Source organism: Macaca nemestrina, chromosome 1 (assembly GCF_043159975.1).
Source record: "Macaca nemestrina isolate mMacNem1 chromosome 1, mMacNem.hap1, whole genome shotgun sequence".
In the NCBI taxonomy this organism is placed as follows: Eukaryota; Metazoa; Chordata; class Mammalia; order Primates; family Cercopithecidae; genus Macaca; species Macaca nemestrina.
Window position 1 is genome coordinate 68531766 of NC_092125.1, and position 16901 is coordinate 68548666.

General features: G+C 44.4%; 1 protein-coding gene and 1 non-coding gene across 11 annotated transcripts in view; one reads left to right on the forward strand and one right to left on the reverse strand.

Moving 5' to 3' along the window:
* The window catches only part of LOC105484918 (hedgehog acyltransferase), a 348464-nt gene that overhangs the window by 36248 nt on the left and 295315 nt on the right, over positions 1–16901 (forward strand). For 8 of the 10 annotated variants that reach the window (XM_011747037.3, XM_011747042.3, XM_011747032.3 and 5 more), the window contains one exon: positions 1849–1916. The exons of 1 other annotated variant lie outside the window; for it this stretch is intronic. In XM_011747037.3, the coding sequence (XP_011745339.1) occupies positions 1849–1916 (68 nt within the window). Of the gene's footprint in view, positions 1–1848; positions 2001–16901 lie in introns of those variants that run through there. One more of the 10 variants, XM_071079963.1, reaches the window with a different exon arrangement.
* Positions 14082–14193, reverse strand: LOC112427248 (U5 spliceosomal RNA). The gene has a single exon (XR_003018756.2). It is a non-coding gene; the product is annotated as a U5 spliceosomal RNA (small nuclear RNA).

Sequence of the window (16901 nt, forward strand, 5' to 3'; positions counted from 1 at the left end):
AGAAGCACCAAAAAAAGAGCTTAAGTTTTCGCTTTGTTTTAATCCCGTGTAACTCTGATGTTTCTAAAGGTTGCAGTTTGTGTGAAAGTGAAGCCAAAACAGAAGAGGGAAGAGGCAGAAAGTTTTTCTACTCTCTTTGCCCTAATGAATTCAGAGGTTTCTGTTACTTCTTTATTGGATCACAGTAACTTGCCATTTGTTTGCCAATTGTTCCCTTGGACTTGAGTCTGTGTGTCTGTGTGCAGTGCAACATGCAAATAGGTGCGTGCACACACACATACACAATGTCGTCTTGCATACAGCGGTCACAGAGAGGACCAGTGCCCTACTGTAATCACACACCTCCATGGCACACCCAGATCACTTGGAGTGCACTGTAGCTGGGGCTCCTGGAGGTGTGCCATGTGTACCCTGGGCCGGTGTGCAAGCCCCTCCCTTTTGTATTGTTCCTAAATGTTGCCTGTAGTCTGACGCTTGGCTTGCTGTTTGCATCTAGTGTGTGTGAATCTGCCCCTTGATCCTACTCTGAACCCAGCATCATTTCATGATTATATTTTGGTGACAGCACTCTCTCCTGGGTTTCCTTCTGGGTAGCTCCTTTTTGGTTTCTTGTGGTTTTTATACTTTTGTTGATCTGATAAGCATTAATATTTCCCCATTCTTGTCTAGGTACTCTTTGTCCTTTTTTGGGGGGGAATCTCAGTCATTCTGGTGGCTTTGTGCCACCCTTATACTGAGAACTCGTAAGTCTTTATCTCCAGCCTAGAGCATTCCTTTGAGCTCCACCCACACCCATGCAGCTGCCTACAGGACATCGCACCTCAGCATCAGCCCCCACAGCATTCCTTCCTGCATCAATTCACTCATCAGCACTATCGTCATTTCTTATTCTGTGTTTGTCTATCTTCCCCAGTCAACAGTAAGCCCCAGGAAGACAAAAGCCACACCAGTCTGGCTGCATTTCATTCCTAGTATCTTGTACTGTGTCTGGTTATTGTATATCCCCAAGAAGTGTTTGCAGATATTATTTTATCTTTGGTTTCAAATCAACTGTATTGTTTACTTATATACATTCTCATTACCATTATATGACTATTTTATATTTTGTTAGCATTATATCATAGTGGATCCAATCACCATATTTTGTGGCAAGTCAGTGTCAAAATTTCTTTCTTTTTTTTTTCTTTCTTTCTTCTTCTTCTTTTTTTTTTTTTTTTTTTTTTTTTTTTGAGATGGAGTCTTGCTCTTGTTGCCTAGGCTAGAATACAATGGTGCAATCTTGGCTCACTGCAACCTCTGCCTCCCAGTTCAAGCGATTCTCCTGCCTCAGTCTCCTGAGTAACTGGGATTACAGGGGCCTGCCACCACACCTGGCTAATTTTTGTATTTTTAATAGAGGTAGGGTTTCACCATGTTGGTCAGGCTGGTCTCGAACTCCTGAACTCGTGATCCGCCCTCCTCATTCTCCCCAAGTTCTGGGATTACAGGCGTGAGCCACCATGCCTGGCCCAAAATTTCTAACAGCATGTGCACGTCGGCCATTTGCAGTAACCCTTCCCACGTTTTCCTGTGTTGGAAACTCTTCTCCCTTGCTCTCTCCTTTTGTGACCCTTATTACAAGCCAAATTTCCATCAGTGGCTCTACGTATTTCCAGGAACTTAGGTCACAGAACACTGGAAAGCAGAGTCAAGCAGTGTGGTATGTTTCCGTGCCTGCAGCTTAGTCTACTGGCTGCTTTTCCAGGACATGGTCCAATTCCTTTAGTGCTTCAGCTCTTCAGCCAACCCAATTTTGTTTAGATTTGTGACTAACGAAGACTTTTTTTTTTGTTGGTTTGTTTTGGTCAGAACATGAAGAGGAGCTGGACCAGGAATTTGAGCTGGAGACTGACACTTTATTTGGAGGATTAAAGAAGGTACAAAGTGGATGAATAAAAAATCTCAGTTTTCAAACCTGGTTTCAATATTTCACATCACGTTTGTATTTGGAGTCGATCCAGGTATCGTATTCAGCAACAATCTGGAATGAGGTGTCCTTTCTGCTGTAAAGGTGTGAGTGTGCTGTGTTGGGGAAGGCATTCCCAGGGTCTGTATCTTCTTGTCCCCTGTTCTCTTCTGAAGATACCAGAAATATGATTAACCTTATCAGTTAGGACAGTTTTCACTTTTGGAAAGCTCAGAAACTTCTTTCTTGACCTAGTCAGATCCATCAGAATCACATGTGGCCCCTGGACACTCCTACACCGACCGTTGGCAGCTGCAGAAACATCTTCCTTCCGGCCTCTGAGTGTCCCTGGCTGTTCACGCTGCTGCACAGCGTGCTGGGAATTCACATTCCTCCTCCCTCTGGTGGGGCGGTGCCAGGGTGCTGGCTCGCTTGTCTTCAGCAGCAGCTCATTTTGTATTTTGTCTACTTTGGTAGCAGGCAGAGTGGCCACTGTTCTTTCACATACCCGTGTCTTTCTAGATGTCACCAGTAGCACGTCTGTGCTAGAGTATATATTCTGGGTAGGGTACCACACCCTTCTCTTCCAATTGAGAGATGCCTGACTACTTTTTTCTCCCACCAGAACCCCTGTCCTTTTGAGGCTGGAGTTCTTCTCATTCTTCTCCATTCAGTTTCTTAGGGCCCCATTTCAGTTACGACTTGGACCGTGGAGGGTCCAGGGCCCAGCTCATGGTGTGGGCTTCGGGTCAAGGCTGATTATGGGCTGCATATTTGTTTTTCTAAGTATTTTTATATGTTTTTAAAATGTTATCAGAGCATTGTTTGTTTTTTGTTTTGTGTTTTCTATTTTTACTTTAAGTATGTAATATACCAAATAAATCATAAATTCAATCAGCTTTTTGTGGGCTGGCTTGGGACATAAAAGACACCTTGCATTCCAGGTTCTGAACATTCTGCTTAGGAATGAACTTTTGCAAGACAGTTCATGTCCAAGTTGGGTACTGCCTGTACTAATATTTTTCTCCTGTTGTAAGTTGCAGATCTTACTCGAATTGTAACAAATATAGCTCAATTTCCATTTTGATTTGCTAGGGTAAGCCGTTCCTTTCTCCCAGCGCTGTACAGAGCCATGCATAAGATCCAAGGCCCATGTTTGTCTGGAACTAGGAAGAGGATCCTGCCCTGCGTGGGGTGCCATTCTTGGCTTTCCTTGCTCTACCCACCAGATACTTCCATGAAAACTTAGATGTAAATTGAATTTTCATCCGTGGCATCCATTTCTAGATAGCTCTTCTTTAAATAAGCTCTTTTTAGGATTGTTAGTGAGAATGTAATGTGGGTAGTATTGTACCCACCTCAGAGATGAGGACATTTAGGAAGCTTTGTCACAAAGTGGAATTTGAGATGTAATAGGAGGTAGCCTTTGTGTGTCTCAGATCTACTCTTTACGACTATAACATTAGCAGATGTCTTACAGCAGAAAAAAAGGTGATTTTTTTCCTTTTAGAATTAAAATTCAAACATTTTAGATAATATTGAAATATAGAATTATGTGCCAGGGGCACAAATAAGCAGACACATTGGAGAGACTTTGAGCTGCAGAGGAGCAGTGGTGAGGCAGCACGAGAAAGGAAACACAGGGTGAGGCCCCAACAAGGTTTGGAGCTGCCACGGATTTCATTATCAAGGGCAGGCTCAGCCCAGTCGTGTGTTGCTACTTCTAGACAAAGGGGCTTTGTCTTCACTGACTTCCCGGCTCCTGTCACTTCATTGGGTCAAGCCCAGCTGCTTGACTGACTCCCTGCAGAGGCTCCAGAGCCCTGCAGAGATGACCACTTCTCAGTGCTCTCCACTCCCCACAGTGCTCTCCACTCCCCACAGTGCTCTCAGTGCTCTCCACTCCCCACAGTGCTCTCCACTCCCCACAGTGCTCTCCACTCTCCACAGTGCTCTCCACTCTCCACAGTGCTCTCCACTCTCCACAGTGCTCTCCACTCTCCACAGCGCTCTCAGTGCTCTCCACTCTCCACAGCAGCTCTCATAACAGGGCTGGGGTTGGGAGTGTTGTTGCTCAGGCCACTTCTGCCTTCACAGAAAAGTCCACGTGGCACAGGCACGTACTCTGGGAGCTCCAAGGATTCAGTCTTTTGCCATCCCGACAAATCTGTCTGTCCATCCCTCTGTCTCTCATTCATCGACAGTGCTGTGAGCGCCTCTCACCTTCTCATCTTTCTGCTTCTCATCACCTTGCATGTGGGGTGGGTGGTTTGGAGCCCTAGAATTTATGGAGGAAATGGTGAGTCCTGGTGGATATCCAGCAGATGAAGGACATTGATATAGGTCCTTAGGATCAAAACAGTCTTTGCTGAATATTTCTTTTCTCAGAGGCTGTAGGAGGTGGCAAGCACATGCTATTTTGGTCCAAATTCTAATCAAAAGAAGATATTAGGTGTGACTAGAAATCATGACCTTTAGAAGAAAGTTTGTTTTCTGACCAGCCCATCCCTTGAATGTTAGTCTGCAGCTGGATTGGTAAACCTCAGAACTGCTGACATTATTATTATTATTATTATTATTTTGAGACAGAGTCTCCCTCTGTTGCCCAGGCTAGAGTGCAGTGGCATGATCTTGGCTCACTGCAAGCTCTGCCTCCTAGGTTCTAGTGATTCTCCTGCCTCAGCTTCCTGAGTAGCTGGGGTTACAGGTGCCTGCCACCAAGCCCAGCTAATTTATTTTATTATTATTATTTTTTTAGTAGAGATGGGGTTTCATTATGTTAGGCTGGTCTCGAACTCCTGACCTCAGGTGATCCACCTGCCTTGGCCTCCCAAAATACTGGGATTACAGGCATGGGCCACCATGCCTGGCCGACATTTTATTTTATTTTGTTGAGACAGGGTCTCGCTCTGTAACCCAGGCTGGAGTGCAGTGGCACAATCTCAGCTCACTGCAACCTCCATCTCTCGGGTTCAAACATTTCTCCTGTCTCAGCCTCCCAGGTAGCTGAGATTACAGGCACACACCACCACGCCTGGCCAATTTTTGTATTTTTAATAGAGATGGGGTTTCACCATCTTGACTAGGCTGGTTCAAACTCCTGGCCTCAAGTGATCCACCTGCCTTGGCCTCTCAAAGTGCTGGCATTACAAGTGTCAGCCACCATGACTAGCCACATTTTATTTTTTTAAATATTATTTTTTTTTTAGAGATGGGATCCTGCTCTGTCACCCAGGCTGGAGTACAGTGGTGTAATCACAGCTCACTGGAGCCTTGAACTCCTGGGCTCAAACGATCCTCCTGCCTCAGCCTCTTGAGTAGCTGGGACTACAGACATGCACCACCATACCTGGCTAATTTTTTATTTTTTGTAGAGATGGGGTCTCACTATATTACCCAGGCTGGTCTTGAACTCCTAGCCTCAGCCTCCCAAAGCACTGGGGTTACAGGTGTGAGCCACACTGCCTGGCCACTACTGACATTTTAGATCAGATGGCTGTTGTGGGGAGCTGCTCTGGACATTGTACAATGCTTAGCAGAATCCCTAGACTCTACCTAGTAGATGCTAGCAGCATTTCCTGCTCTAAGCCTTAACAATTTAAAAAAGTGAGCTGGGTATGGTGGCTCACTCCTGTAATCCCAGCACTTTGGAAGGCTAAGGCCAGCAGATCACTTGAGGTCAGGAGTTTGAGATTAGCCTGGCCAACATGATGAAACCCCATGTCTACTAAAAATACAAAAATTAGCCAGGCATGGTGGCATGTGCCTGTAATCCCAGCTACTCCAGGGGCTGAGGCACGAGAATGGCTTGAACCCAGGAGGTGGAGGTTGCAGTGAGCTGAGATGGTGCCACTGCACTCTGCACTCCAGCCTGGGCATCAGAGTGAGACCCTGTCTCTAAAAATAAAAACAAAAACAAAAAACAATTTAAAAAGTCTCCATGCATTGTCAAATGCCCCCGGGAGGCAAAATCATCCCCTTTTAAAAGCAGCTGGTGTATAGCAATATTTAAGTGCTCTTAAATGACCACTGTCTTAGTCATGCCAATTTGCCATTCTTACCTTTGCTCATCCTGTTCCTCTTCTGGATTGGGGCTCACGCCTTCCCTGTCTGGCCGTCACTCACACTCCAGATCATAGCTGGCTCCCTGTCATGGAAGCATTGCCTGAACCTCAAGCCGGCCTTGGTACTCATAGTTCCTGACACTTCCCTGCCTCTCTCTTTACTTCCTTCCACAAATACAGCTTTCAACGAGAGGGTCTCTGTGCTCAAGTCCATATGGAGTGCTGGGGACGGTGGCGAACCAGACAGACAATGTTCCTATGCTAGTGTCTCCTACTAGGGACAGGCTGACCACAAATAAATGAACAAACAATGGCCGCAGACTGAGCTAAATGACATGAAGGCAGTAAACAGGGTGATAAGATAGCTCTATTTTGGATCAAATTGTGTACCCTATTATGAAAAATTGATTTGTAGAATTTTATTTGGTGTTATCCTTTCTCACATAGATTGTGGGTCCCACAAAAGCAAGGCTGGGATTTTAATCATTTCTGTATCTTCAATGCCTGGAGCAGAGTCAGTGAGTATTTTGTTGAATTTAACTGTAGGAAAGAGTGAAGTGCCAGGTTGCAGCATGGAGGTGAAATACATCGTTCTCCGTGCCTCTAGATAGCCGTGTAGGTAAGCGGGCGAAGTGGGACGGTGTGTAGAGTCAGAGGAGGGAGAGACCACTCTGGGCACAAAACAATCACAAACTGCCTCTGGGAGAAGGGGCTGCACCTTCACCTGAGCTGCAAAGAATGGGTAGGGTTTGGCAAGATCATCGGTAGAGGAGACACTGTTCCAGTGGTGTCGCTGTGGTTAGAAAAGGGAAGAACATATTAGGGAAATGGTGACTCGAAGTGAAGCTTAGGGCAGTGAAAGGGAGCTGGACCTGACTGTAGTCCTCCAATTTTTGACGATGTTCGGGTTTGGAGGATTACAGCCCCAATCAAGAATGCCTTTGAGCTTTGTCATTTCTTTGAGCTTTGTCATTTCTTTGAGGGTAACGCTGATGGCACTTGCCGAGACAACAGATGCGGTGTGGGTGCTTGTGTAGGTGCGGCTGTCAAGGGCTGTTCAGACTCCATATGCTTTGGTTTTTGCATCCTTTTTTGTAATGTTTGCTCTTCCAGGCTGTCAGGGTAAAAGCGTCCCCCGACCCCCCAACCCCGCAGGCTCCAGCGTGCTGTGCTAGAGCCTGTGTGTGGCAGGGATGGGGTGAACCCAGACTTGCTGGGTTCTGGCATGATCTGTCGTCGTATTTGCCAGTCCCTATCTGTTACTTCTTACTGGTCTTCTCTCTAGTGATGCCAGGGAGATAGGGGAAATATTTCAGTGCCCATGTTGCTTGCTCGATGAAGTAAACATGTTTCTAGACAGTAGCATCTGAACCAAACTGATGCAAATGAAGTTCTATGTCAGGTATATTGTCATTAATTTTTTTCATTTTATTTAGGATTCAAGATCATAAATACTTGGCATAATGGAAAGAGCACAGGTTTGGAGTTGGATGGGCTTGAGTTCAAATTTGGCTTTGCTACATCTGGGAAAATAATTTACCTTCTTTGTAAAAAAAAATGTATGTGTTTGAGACAGGCTGAAGTACAGTGGCATGATCTCGGGTCACTGTAACCTCTGCCTCCCAGGTTCAAGTGATTCTCTTGCCTCAGCCTCCTGAGTAGCTGGGGTTACAGGCGTGTGCCACCACACTCAGCTAGTTTTTGTATTTTTAGTAGAGATGGTGTTTTGCCATGTCGGCAAGGCTGGTCTCGAACTCCTGGCCTCAAGTGATCCACTCATCTCAGCCTTCCAAAGTGCTAGGATTACAGGCATGAGCCACTGTGGCCTGGCCTCATTTCCCTCCTTTTAGCCTCAGTTGTATTACCTGAAACATGGGAATAAAAGGTTATGAAGAGGTGATGGACAGAAAACACCCAGCATGCTTGTGGTTAGTATAGAATCGATGAACAATACATGTTATTCTGGTTATTGTTATTTTTTTCTTCCATGGATGAATAATTCCTTGCTTTAGCACTAAGAATTACTGATTCTTGGTTGGGCGCGGTGGCTCATGCCTGTAATCCCAGCACTTTCAGAGGCTGAGGTGGGCGGATCACCTGAGGTCAGGAGTTCACAACCAGTCTGGCCAACATGGTGAAACTCTGTCTCTACTAAAAATACAAAAATTAGCTGGGTGGTGGCGGGTGCCTATAATCCCAGCTACTTGGGAGGCTGAGGCAGGAGAATCACTTGAACCTGGGAGGCGGAGGTTGCAGTGAGCCGAGCCTGCACCATAGCACTCCAGCCTGGGCAACAAGAGTGAAACTCCGTCTCAAAAAAAAAAAAAAAAAAAAAAAGAATTGATTCTCCCTTTCTAGCAAGGAGGTAATGTTCTACAGAGTGACATTTACATGTAGAGGGGGACTGCTATTGAAAAGAGCTCTCAAAATCCTAATGCATTATAAAAAGTGTTACAAGTAATCAATTCTGTTCTTTCCTGAGGACACATTTTCCCATGACAGGTTTCTGAAATTGGGGCAGACCTCTAAATAAGCTGTTCTTTCAGAAGTAAAATCAGAAAGGACTTTCCAGTGCCTGTGAGGAGGCTTAGGAAGAAGAGGCAGAGGCAGGCAGGGAAGCTTGAATACGAATGACTGTGAACATAGAGAAAGAGGTACTTCTATAAAGATGTAGTTTTTAGCTACTCATGCTTTGCCCATGAAGGTTTTAAGATCTGGCTTATTTATAAATGCCTCTGCATTTTAATACTTCAGGAAAACAACATTCCATTTTGACTCATTTAACAAATGAGTTAAATGTGCACCTGCTGTGTAAGCAGCTTCCAGGCCACGTGCCAGGGATGCTGTGACATTCCAGGCTCAGTCTCTGTCCTGAGTGGGCTCTGAAGTTTTGGGGAAGGTGATGATGTGACAGTGAGCTGGTGGTGCAATAGCCACTGGGGCTTGTAGAGGCAGAGGGTGCAGAGAACCCCACCGGCAGGGACTGAAGGGAGGTGATGGCTGGGCGACGGGAAAGCTAGGTGAAGGGAATAGCATGCCTGACGACCTGGATTTGAGTGAAATAAATTTGACTTGGCTAGAAGGTTGAGTTGTGAGGAGGGCAAATGACTCAAGATAGGCAGGGAATAGATCATAAAGGCCATGGAGTGCCATATGTGGAGTCTGGACTTTATCCAGAGGGCAGTGGTCAGTCATTGAAGGGTTTCAGGTGCCATTTCTTCTGTGGACTCTTTCTGAAGCCCTCTGACTGATTTTCCTGTCTTGCCCTGTCTCTGTCTTCTTTCTCTTCTCTACACACACACACACACGTGCACACACACACACACACACGCTCGCTCTCTCTCTCTCTCTCTCTCTCAATCTGTTAGTTTTGCAGAGCTAAACGCTTGATTCTACCTTCACCTTTTTTTTTTTTTTCCCATACAAAGTCTCGCTGTGTCACCCAGGCTGGGGTGCAGTGGCATGATCTTGGCTCGCTGCAACCTCTGCCTTCTGGGTTCAAGTGATTCTCTTGCCTCAGCCTCCCAAGAAGCTGGGACTACAGGTGCCCATCACCATGCCTGGCTAATGTTTGTATTTTTAGTAGAGATGAGTTTTCACTATGTTGTCCAGGCTGGTCTTGAACTCCCGACCTCATGATCTGCCCACTTTGGCCTCCCAAAGTGCTGGGATTGCAGGCGTGAGCCACTGCGCCTGGCCTTCAAGGACCTTTTCAATGAAACAAATAATATTTCCCATGAACTACTAGATAGAAAAGAGAGAGAACAGAGCAGGTTACCTGGTGGCTAAGAATTAATAAACAAATTTGCTGTTTATCCATTCACAATGCAGATGCTTTTTTTCTTTTTCTTTTTTTTTTTTTTTTTTTTTTGAGACAGAGTCTCACTCTGTCATCCAGGCTGGAGTGCAGTGATGTGATCTCGGCTCACTGCAACCTCTGCCTCCCAGATTCAAGTGATTCTTCTGCCTCAGCCTCCCGAGCAGCTGGGCCTGTAGGCACATACCACCACGCCCAGCTAATTTTTTGTATTTTTAGTAGAGACGGGGTTTTACCGTGTTAGCCAGGATGGTCTTGATCTCCTGACCTCATGATCAGCCCGCCTCGGCCTCCCAACGTGCTGGGATTACAGGCGTGAGCCACTGCACCTGGCTGCAGATCCTGTTTTTACATGAGGCAGAGAGCTACAATTCCTATTCCTGTTCTCACCAGGAAATCACTAGCATCTTACGTTTTTCCTAGCTGTCTGCAAATTTAAATGTCAGGAAGAAAATCTAGCATGGATGAGACTAGACAAAAGGTCTTGTACTGATGGGTAAGGAGCCGGCATTCTTTGTGTTCACAAGAAGGAAGCAAACCTGACCTTCCATCGCTAATCATGGGTTTTTTCTTATTTATTTTTTTGAGACAGAGTCTCACTCTGTTGCCCGTGTTAGAGTGCAGTGGCGCAACCACGGTTCACTGTAACCTCTGCCTCCCAAGTTCAAGCGATTCTCGTGCCTCAGCCTCCCAAGTAGCAGGGCCTATAGGCATGTGCCACCATACTTGGCTAACTTTTTGCATTTTTAGTGGAGACAGGTTTTCAACATGCTGGCTAGGGTGGTCTCAAACTCCTGGCCTCAAGTGATCCGCCCGCCTTGGCCTCCCAAAGTGCTGGGATTACAGGTGTGAGCCACCCCACCTGGCCTAATCCGTGGGTTTCTTGCCCCTGCCATTTGGAGACCCTTCAACCCACATTCTTTGTCTGGAGGGGCTGGCATGGTACACAGGAATCTGTCTCTGCTAAGCAAGCCTCTCTGGAAAGGGGAAAAACTGTATAAAATCCAATTTTCTGTTAATCAAGACAGGCTGAACATTCACACACACAGCCAAATCACTTATTAATCTCCTGTCAGATGGAGGGAGGCAGAGAGATGACAGACATGCTGGAATAATCTTTGAGGGGCTGCGGCTTAATGAAAATGAGTTAAGGCCTAACCTCTGTAAACTCACCAGAATTTACACACATGAAACAAAGCAATGTTGCCAAGAGATCAATGTTTCTTTACAAGAAGTCCCCAACCCCAATGGGCATGTTCACCTCAACTCAGCAAACATTATCAAGAGTCTACTAATGTTTGAGGGAGTTCGATGCAAAGATGAAGACATTCCCACTGTTGAGAATGGTGAGAAATTTCTCAGTCACAAAGCAGTCAGTTTACAAGTCAGTGCTTACTACCTGCTTTCTGGTCTGGGTTGTGATAATACTGTAGGTTAAGGAAGTAAGAAGCATTATTTCTCTACTCAACAAGTTTATACTCTAGTTGAGAATTCCAGGAGGACACCCCTAGCTTTAATACGGCTGATGTGTGAAGTATGTAACAAGAGCCAGGGCTGTACACAGCCAGGACAGTTGGCCCTGCTGGTGGGTCCTGCCTGAAAGCTGGCCCTGGCATGCCGTTTAACAAAGTGTTTCCATATGTAGGATTGTCCCTAGTCGGTGTAGCCAAAAATTGCTGGGAGAGTTTCTAGTCTTGGAATGATCAGAGAAGACTCTCTGGAGTTAGGTGGGTTGGAGCTGAGTCTTGAATGGAAGTACTATGTTTTGAACTGACCCAAGCCTATTTTGTTGTTTAACAAAATAAAGTTCTTTGGTTTTACTCTTGGTAACTTCTGGCATTTGGAGGTGAATAGGAGTTAAACGTCTTCTCTCCCACAACCTTGCCACCAAGTGGTATGTTAAACAGTGAAAGTGTCTAACTCTGAATTCTCCTACAAGTACAAACATTCATTAGGTAGGGAGGTACAAAACCCATCATTGAGCCTGTTCCTGAAAGCTTGTGAAGCCTCTATTGTTTGTCTTTAGGTACTCCAACAAGCATCTTGCAGGAAGTTCCTTCTGAGGCTGGTGCAATTCTATTCTGCTGGCTGAAACCCTTCTACTCTGATTAGAGGATAGAGCCTTATTGAAGCAAAAGACACAGACCAAGAGAGTGTTAGACCTTCAATGCTTTGGGTGCTGGACTCAAGGGAGTTTTTTTTGTTTTTTTTTATAGGGTCTCTCTTGGCCAGGCTGGAGTGTAGTGGTGCCAGCACCATAGCCCCCAGAATAGCTGGGACTGTGAGCATGTGCCACCATATCCAGCTAAGTTTTAAAATTTTTTTTTTTTTTTTTTTTTTTTTTTTTTTTTTTTTTTTTGAGACGGAGTCTCGCTCTGTAGCCCAGGCTGGAGTGCAGTGGCCGGATCTCAGCTCACTGCAAGCTCCGCCTCCCAGGTTCACGCCATTCTCCGGCCTCAGCCTCCCGAGTAGCTGGGACTACAGGCGCCCGCCACCTCGCCCGGCTAGTTTTTTTTTTTTTTTTTTTTGTATTTCTTAGTAGAGACGGGGTTTCACCGTGTTAGCCAGGATGGTCTCGATCTCCTGACCTCGTGATCCACCCGTCTCAGCCTCCCAAAGTGCTGGGATTACAGGCTTGAGCCACCGCGCCCGGCCAGTTTTAAAATTTTTGTACAGACAGGGTCTTGCTTTGTTGCCCAGGCTTATCTCAAACTCCCTGCCTTAAGCAGTCCTCCTGTCATGGCCCCCCATACTGTTAGGATTACAGGTGTGAGCTACCATACCCAGACTAATTTATTTATTTATTTATTTTTTAAAGATAGAGTCTTGCTCTGTCATCCAAGCTGGAGTGCGGTGGCATGATCATAGCTCACTGTAACCTCTAACTCCCGGGCATAAGCAATCCTTCTGGCTCAGCCTCCCAAAGTGTTGGGATTACAGGTGTGAACCACTGCACCTGGCCTCAAGGGATTCTTACATACTTCATTAGTACAAGGGTAATAATGAAAAATTTTAATCCATCACATGTTGAGCACCATGCTTTTCATTAGTAAAATATTTATTCCTAACATTCCTTATGCTAGTAAACTTTCAGGTGCAGCTTTAGGTACCATGTTGGAATTATTTGAATTGTAGTCACGTATGGGAGTAGATTTCTGATTAGAGTCCTTCAAATGCTAACTCACTCTTTCTGGACTCCTTATTTGGATACTTTCAATGTTAAGAACTGTCCTTAGAGGTGGATTAAAGTTAATTTACACACAAATATGTAAGTGCTGTAACAGGATTCAGAATTATATAAGTGCCATAACAAGACCCAGAGAGAAAGGGGGAAGGGATTATTCCAGCCTAGGGCAGGTTGAATAGTGGCGGGATCTGAAATTTGGGGGGAGGTATGGGGAAGCGGGAAGGAGGGAAAACATTTCCTTCTCTCAGTACATTTCCTAAAAGTGGTGCCTGTCAGCATTTTTAAAAAGGTTATTACCTTTTAAAATCATGACATGACAGTTGATAAGCCTTTGTTAAAAAGAAATTAAGCAGCAGCAGCAAGGTAAGAGCGAGATCACAGGGGCACGTGGGAGAAGATGTAAAGTGGGGTGTCTTTGTGTGGGGAACTGACTGATGCCACTTTCAGGGATGACAATAGCTGCCGAAAAGTTTGAGATGGATGAAGGTTTGTTATTCCACCATAATTTTGCTCCCAGGTTTGATGAAAGCAAATCTCAGGTCAAATTCTATCTGGCATATGTACGTTTATTAAACACTTGCTAGGCAAGCAGTGGAAACCAGTTTACACCAAGCTGATCAGTGGAATTGATGGAGTCCTTTAAGGAGCTTGCATCACCACCTTGCATTGAATTTTTTACTAGGTAGATAGAAAATAGAATATTATCTAGAGTGGGATGGATTTGGGACTTCTTTAAAGACAGGCAACCAGAAATTCTCCAACCATGTGACTGAATTTAGGATCTTAAAGGCCATCACTTCTAAATTGTCTAAGCCAGTCTGTGTCTCTAATGTTAATGTTGTTAATTAGCAAGTCAGATGCCACCAGGGAAAGTTATATGACTTTTGAGATATGTGACTCATATATGACTCGGAGCTTTGAGATGGAAAACAAGAGTTAACCATGGCCTTGCAAGTTCTGTTACTCAGTGTTTAAGCTAACAGTGAACAGCGACAATATAACACTACAACCTAAAGTTGCTGCACTACAATGCTTTCATTTTAAGATCTTTTTTTATAAAACATGATCTGCCTTGCCAAGGCAAGGCTTCAAAAAATTAATTTTAAACTGATTTGTTTCTCTCCACGGAAATCTTTAGTAAAAGGCGAAAGATTTATTCGATCTGAAGAGAAACCAGTGAACACCAAAAGTCAGTTTTAACTCATTATGGCAGTAACTGCAACTCCTAGTACACCGATGGTGCCTACAGTTCACACAAAAAGAATTACTGCCTACAGTTTGCACAAAAAGAATTATTTAATCTTCCCATAGTTAGAAATGTTGAGTCAAAAGAAATATTCTTTTAAGCTTTAAAGAATTTACTATGTGCAGGGTACTATGGGTATGCAAATGAATGTTGAGTCATCGCCTTGAGATTCCACACCTTGTTATTCACCGGGTGCCTTTGGTGCTACCACTAGGGGGCGAAGTAGAGGACATGCTAGCAGGGTTCTAAATCCCATCCTGGGTTAACCATAGAAACTCTCGTTTTAGCCCTTTTTATACAATGGGACTTGGAGTACGATTTGTTATCTTTAGCATCATCTTATTTTGAAACAATTACACACTTATAGGAAGTTGCAGCAGTAGTACAGAGAGGCTTTGTGTACCTCTAGCCAGATTCCCCAGTGGGGAATCTTTTTGTCCCCCAACTTTTAATTTTAGATTCCAGGGGTATATACACAAATTTGTTACCTGGGTATATTGTGTGACGCTGAGGTTGAGGGTGTGAATAATCCTGTCACCCAGGTACTGAGCACAGTACTCAATAGTTTTTCAGCCCTTGCCAGTCCTCCCTCCCACCCCCCAGCAGTCCCTGGTGTCTGCTGTTGTCAACAGGAGGACCTGATGGTTAGCTCCCCAGTGGGGAATCTTCCATAGTAAACTCAAACCCAGGAACTTGACATTAGTGCAGCCCACAGACTTTAATCAGATTTCACCTGTTTTGCAGGCACCTATTTGTGTATATGTATATAGTTATATGCAGTTTTATCACGTGTAAATTCATGTAAACACCAACATAATAAAGATATAGGACCTTGAAGAGCTACTCCGTGCTACCTCTTCTGTGGCCATACTCACCCTGTTCCTCCTCATCTCTAATCCCTGAAAAACCACAATGCTTTTAATATATATTAAAATTATATTAGGATTCTTATATCTTATTGGTGAGAAGATATTTTTATCATTCTGCAATGACCCTTTTTGACCCTGGTGATTTTCTTTCTCTGAAGTCTACTTTATCTGCCATTGATAGAGCCACTCCCACTTTCTTTTGATTCATGTAAGTATGCCATATTCTTTTCCATCCTTTTAACTTTCCACCTCCCCATGTCATTATATTTAAAGTGAATTCCTGTAGACAGTCTAGAGTTGGGTCATTTTTCTAGCAATCCATTCTGCCAAGCTCTGTCTTTTAATTGCTGTATTTAATTTGATTGGGGTTTATTCAGCTTCTTGAATCTGTAGGTTTTTGCTTTTTGCCAAATTTGGGGATTTTTTTTTTTTTTGCCATTATTTCTTTGAACATATTTTTAACCTCATTTTTTTTCTTCTTTCTTTCTGGAAAATTTAATGACACCAATGTCAGGTCTTTTGTTCTTATATCAAGGGTCTCTGAGGCTGTATTTTTTCAGTCAGTTTTCTCTCTCTCTCGTTCAGATTGGGTAATTTTTATTGACCTATCCTTAGGTTCAAAAAAAAAAAAATCTCACTGTGTCATCCAAGCTGGAGTGCAGTGGTGCAATCTTGGCTCACTGCAATCTCTGCCTCCTGGGTTCAAACGATTCTTCTGCCTCAGCCTCCCAAGAAGCTGGGATTACAGGCATGTGCCACCATGCCCAGCTAATTGTTTTGTATTTTTACTAGATAGGGGGTTTTGCCATGTCAGCCAGGCTGGTCTGGAACTCCTAGCCTCAAATGATCCACCCATCACGGCCTCCCAAAGTTATGGGATTACAGGCGTGAGCCACCATGCCTGGCTCAATAATTCTTTCTTATGTAATCTACTTTTGCTATTAAGCCCATCTAGTAAGTTATATTAAGTATAATTAATATTGCATTAATGTAAATATTAATATATCAACATTTACTTCATACTTAATTTTATTTTGCTTATTGTCATTCCGTAGGTCCTCAGCTCTGTAGCCCAGTCTGCTCTTTTCACCGTTCAGAATCTCCTTGCATTTGTTTTATAGATTACATCCAAGGGTTTTAGCTGTCATTAGTGGAGGGATAGGGATAAATGTGCGGACTATGTCTTGCCTGAAAGCAGAGGTCTCTGTGTTGTAGTCTGTGTTTTAAAGTAAGTTTCAGGTATCATAAATAAGATGAGTTATTTTATTAATACACAAATAGGTTTCTGAAGAGAGATGGTAGAAGCAATGGACAGCGGGGGAAGGATGGGGCAGTGTGCCCTGAGGATGTGGTGAGCCTTGGTCTTGTTCTTGTCTGTCTCTATTCCCGGTCTCCCAGGTTCCTGGGCTGCCTGTGATGGCTGGTGGGTTCACAGGTGATCTGGGTGGGGAGGTGTCTCTTGAACAGCTTGGGAGCTAATGGGCAAAGGGGACAGAGGTAAAGATGTATGGGAGTACTCTTCAACATAGCTCTGCTCACCTGTTTCCCTGGTCTTTCAGGCAGTGTGTAAAGTAGAAAGGTGGCATCTGGGATTATGGAGGGTTCCTTTCTTCTTCCCCTAAATAGATGGCAAAAGTGTTAATTCTTCCTTTTTCTCTCTGAGATTATACTTTCTTTCTTAATTGGCCTTTTGCCCTGGGGATCTCCAACATTTTGGGCTTCCATGTGGAGTTCCAGTTTGCTATGTTTGCCCACTGCAGAGACGTTCTGTAC